Source organism: Gekko japonicus, unplaced genomic scaffold (genome assembly GCF_001447785.1).
Source record: "Gekko japonicus isolate JY-2015 unplaced genomic scaffold, Gekko_japonicus_V1.1 scaffold1640, whole genome shotgun sequence".
Lineage (NCBI taxonomy): Eukaryota > Metazoa > Chordata > Lepidosauria > Squamata > Gekkonidae > Gekko > Gekko japonicus.
The window spans coordinates 418336-423023 of record NW_015173183.1 but is presented as its reverse complement, the minus strand read 5'-3'; the positions used below and the strand labels follow the sequence as shown (position 1 = coordinate 423023).

General features: G+C 46.3%; 1 protein-coding gene across 1 annotated transcript in view; it reads right to left on the bottom strand.

Moving 5' to 3' along the window:
• Positions 1–1137: 1137 nt before the first annotated feature.
• The window catches only part of LOC107119958 (zinc finger protein 90-like), a 4312-nt gene continuing 761 nt past the window's right edge, over positions 1138–4688 (bottom strand). The window contains exons 2-3 of the mRNA XM_015422589.1: positions 3198–3306; positions 1138–2091 (exon numbers count right to left, since the gene is read on the bottom strand). Coding sequence (XP_015278075.1) covers positions 1415–2091; positions 3198–3306 — 786 coding nt within the window. The 3' untranslated portion in view covers positions 1138–1414. The remainder of the gene's footprint in view (positions 2092–3197; positions 3307–4688) is intronic.

Below are 4688 nucleotides of genomic sequence, written 5' to 3'. Positions count from 1 at the left end.
AATCCAACCAAGCTTGGTCGGACCAACACGATGGTTCTATCTTGGTTGAGACTACCTCTCTCAGAATGGATGGGGACAAAAGGATGAGGTCTATACGAGTATGCACATTATGCCTAGGTGAAAAATAAGTGTAGTCTTTTCCCCCCATGTGCATCAAACGCCATATGTCAACAAGGTCATGTTGTTTCGGGAGATCATCTAATTGTGTGTACCGTTTTCTTGGCCATAACGTGGATGGAGAATGGTAAGATTTGTCCATATGAGTGTCTGAAATCGTATTGAAATCCCCTCCGAGGATGATTTCCCCTTCTGCAAAAAGTTTTAGTTTGGATAATGTTTCCTGGAGGAAGTCTGTCTGTCCACTGTTGGGGGTGTAGAGTGTGGCTATCCTCACCTACCTGTTGTCTAATTGCCCTTTAATAAATACGAACCTGCCAAGGGGGTCTTTCTTTTTGGGCAGCTAGCATGAATCGTAAGTTTTGGGACAGTAGGATGGCCACCCTATGAGATTTTGAGGAGATTTCGAGAGGTCATTCCGGTTCCCCCAGCTCTTTTTAGGGGCTCTTTAAAAATATATGGCCACCGCTGGCGGCGGCAACAGCCATGGGGGGGCGGCGAAAGGTTCCCCCGCCTCCCTGAACCCAGGGGTGGTGGCCTTGCCCTCCTAGGGGCAAATTCTGCCTCTCGGGTGTGAAAGATATGTGATCAATCCGTGCTGCTCTATGTAAAAAAGACAGCCTAACCTAAGAATGTCTAACAGCCACCCCCCACTGAGTTTCCCAGACCTCACCCGAGAGGTCATTCCGGCTCCCCCAGCTCTTGTTAGGGGCTGTTTAAAAAGATATGGCTGCTGCCAGTGGTAGCAGCGACAGATGAGGGGGAGGAGCGAAAGGTTCCACCGCCTCCCTAAGCCCCGGGGTGGTGGCCTTGCCCTCCTAGGCGCAAATTCTGCCTCTCATGTGTGATGTCCGAGCGGCACACAGGGAAAGGGAAATATACAATGCAAAGTGGATTGAAAGTGGATTGAAAGTGCTTTATTTAGTGTGTGTGAAAGTGCCCATAATATATGTGTTGGTAAACAACCTTGGGTCCTGTGTGTCAGAGGAAATTAACCTCATCAATAAATAAATGCTCTGTACTTGATGCAAATATGTTTATTGTACTTAACTGCTGCTTGCCCTAATTATGAAGAGCTAGGAAGGCCACTTTTCATTCAGCATACCCTTTGGGCATAATTTCACAGACTTGAGGGCTAGAAACTTTTTTTTTTAAGTTGAACCTGACCCTCAGGTTGCTGAACTCTGCACTTGGCAATGTTTGCTCAGTGAGTTTATGGAATACACACAGCCCTGGAAGGACATCCAGTTTCAGAACTGCATCCTATGATATTTGAGTCCAGGGCATACTCTGGGTTCTACTGCTTGTGAAGCCGGTGGTGCTGTGCTAAACTAGAGTTCCGTGTGAAGCTTTTCCCACACTCCTTGCACTGAAATGGTTTCACCCCAGAGTGCCCCCGGCAGTGCCTGTACAGAGCTGAGCACAGGCTGAACCTCTTCCCACACTCCTGACACTGGTATGGCTTCTCCCCTGTGTGGATTCTCTGATGTTTGATGAGGTCCGAGCTCTGCCGGAAGCGCATCTCGCACTCAGTACACTGGTATCGTTTCTCAGCAGTGTGGCTTTTGAGATGCTGGTGAAGGGCTGTGCTTTCGCTGAATCGTCTCCTGCATTTAGGGCATTGGTATGATTTCTCGCCATTGTGCATTCTCTTGTCTCTGAGAAGCTCTGTCTGCCGGCCAAAGCTCTTGGCATGCTGTCTAGTTATATTTAATTTTCCTTCTGTGCCCACACCGATACCTTGAATCTTGTGGTGCCCTGTATCGTGATAAGCAGCAGAAATGTTTTTATCCATCGTTGATGGAAAGTTGATTAGATCGTTTGTGGTTCGGACCTGGCTGGCCCACATTCTCCCCTGGCTACAATTCTGCACGGGGTCAGCCATGTGTATTGCTGGTACATTCCTCTGTAGTTCCTCCGTCTCATCCTTCAAGGGAGACTGCAGCCTCTTTTCACTGGGGATCATTCCAGCATCTGCAAGAAGAAAACAAACTATGTCCACTCCACTTTTCTGAGAAAGGGCACTTCAGAAATTCAATGTTCATCAGGGGAGGGAAAGGTAATGTTTTATACTGGTGGGTGGAAGGACTTCCAAAACCTTCAGGTCTTTTGATTTTAGGGGGCATCAAACATGAATTCGGCTTTGAAACGGAGATGAGCACCGCAACCCTAGAGTCGGATTCGACTGGCTTTCGAGCAAGGGAACCTTTACCTTTCATGACATACTGTCAAATGCTAAATACCACTGCAAGTCATCTGTCAGATGTTAAGTACTAAATACCAATATGTATCAGTTATTGAATAATATCAATAGTCAAATATCAAATATCAAGGATGCCAAGCTCTGATGTCAAATATTTGGAGAACATTAAAAAAAACAGTCAGAGAAAATTTGATATGAAGAATTGCAGAGGATATCCTTGTGGAGCACACGTTAGTTTCAGCTAGACTTTGGCATGTTTCTGCCAATTCTTTATCTTGAGGGAAGCTGAAGGTCAGTGTCTCCTGAAGCAGTTCCACCACCAGAACCTATACAAAGGTCTAGCCGAACAAGGTGTGCCCCTCCCTATCTGAAGGGCTACATATGTCTGGGTATTGTTCCATCTTAGGGGGGAGGAATTGTTGTGTCTTGTCATCGACATGCAATGTAACGCTTGAAACCTCAGCCGGATTGTAATCTGGAACAACACCATTGGCTGAAGCATAATCTGTAACCAATCAAACGTAAGAGAACTGTGCTGGAGGGAACTGTGTATATTGGTTGTTATCTCCGTAATACGATTGGACCTTAACTATGTGAAGGCGTGGCTACACCGGCCCGGGAGAGATAAAAAGGAGCTATGGTCCACTGTTGTATGTGTGTTGCGTGTTGTTGTGTCGTCTGATGCTGTGTGATCTTTGGAAGTTCTCATTCTCAAATAAGGCTGATTCACTTTGTTACTTACTTCGTTGTTGAGTTGCATACTTAACACAGATGGTACGAGCCTGGCATTCTTAGAATTTCAAGCATTGGAGAGAAAAGGATCCTAATCTGAAGTTGCTCCTGAGACGCTACAACAAACAAACCTTCAATCACTTACTTTGCAAACTGCTATCGGCCTCCCTCTCTTGTCCACTTTCCTGATAGGCAGTGCTTTGTCCAGGTCCTGATGCGTCTGGCTCCTTCTCATGTGAATTTGTGGCCAACTCCTAGAACAAACAAGGTGTCAGGCCTGAGTGGAGTAGATATTCTGGGGAGGGGAGGAAATGCCTCAAACCCAGCAGCCACAACTGAAACAGAGCCATGTCCTGCATGAGTTCACCTTGGCTTCTACCATAACATTTTCCCCCACCACAGTCTCAAGCTAATTGTATGTTCTGTAGGGCAGGGCACAGCATCTTGTGCAGTACTCTATAAGGCAGGTGCCCTTGAGGCATAATGACACCTGCCATTGCTCCTTTCCTGTGCTTTTTGTCTAGGAAGCGATGGCTGATACCATTGCTTATTCAGTCATACAAACCAGCAGCCGATGGCAGGGGAAGAAAGGAGGAAGAAGAGGAGCCATCATTTCCCCCTCTGGTGCCACCACCCGGACTGATAGGGGGAGGTACAATTGGTGTTGCTGTGAGGTGCATAGCCCTTGGCAGCTGCCCAACAATGCCAGTCCATGAAACCAGTCCTCCTCCTTAAGCATTGTAGTCCTGATTATATTTCCCCAAACTGTTTTCATATTAAGACTATTACAAATTGAGGCTTCTGTTGTGCACAGAAATACCCTCTGGCATACCTAGCAACCCATTCTTGGCGTAATGCTCCCTCTAAGCTGTGGAGTCTTGTGAGCAAAAATTCTACTTTGTGAGCGACAGGCATTAAAGTCGTGAGCGATTGATTTAGCTACTGCACAAATTAGTTTGCTCTGGAGCCATCCTTCCGGAGCTAAGACAAAAATGTGTGGGCCAGAGGCTAAAACACTGTGAGCTAGCTCACACTAACTCAGCTTAGAAGGAACACTGAGCAACCCAAAATATTTGTTTGCCTAACATCTGGACAAAGCTTCTGGTGAACATTTGCACCTTAGATTATGATTCTTCTACCAATAAAGAGAATGGGTGGGATGTAAAGTTCAGTTTCTGTTTTTTAAAAAAAGGCCGTTTGGCTAATAGAACAGAACTTTTCTGCTTCCCCCCTCCACTGCAGCCTGCTGGGCTTCCTGAAATGGCCACCTGTCCCCCAGAAGCAGCATCTCAGGGAGATGAGTATGCTGCAGCCCTAAACGATAAGGAGATGATGCTGAAAAGGGAATGTTTGGGACTAGTTGGGATATTGGGTCCACACTTGAGCATAGAGGATATTGCTGTCAACAACATCTATAATAGTAAAGCCAACTTCTGCTTCCGTTTCCTCCCCAACTCTTGAGTTCAGGAATCCAAGCTGAATTTCACAAGCACCTCTCAAAGTCTGTTCAAGGACTATGGTTGTTTGGACAAGGATTATGGGTGGCTTTCTTAATTTGGTTCTGTAGCACAAGCAATGATTTCTACAAACAAGGAAAATCTCTGCTGCTCCCCTCTCCTCGCTCCCTAAAGCCACT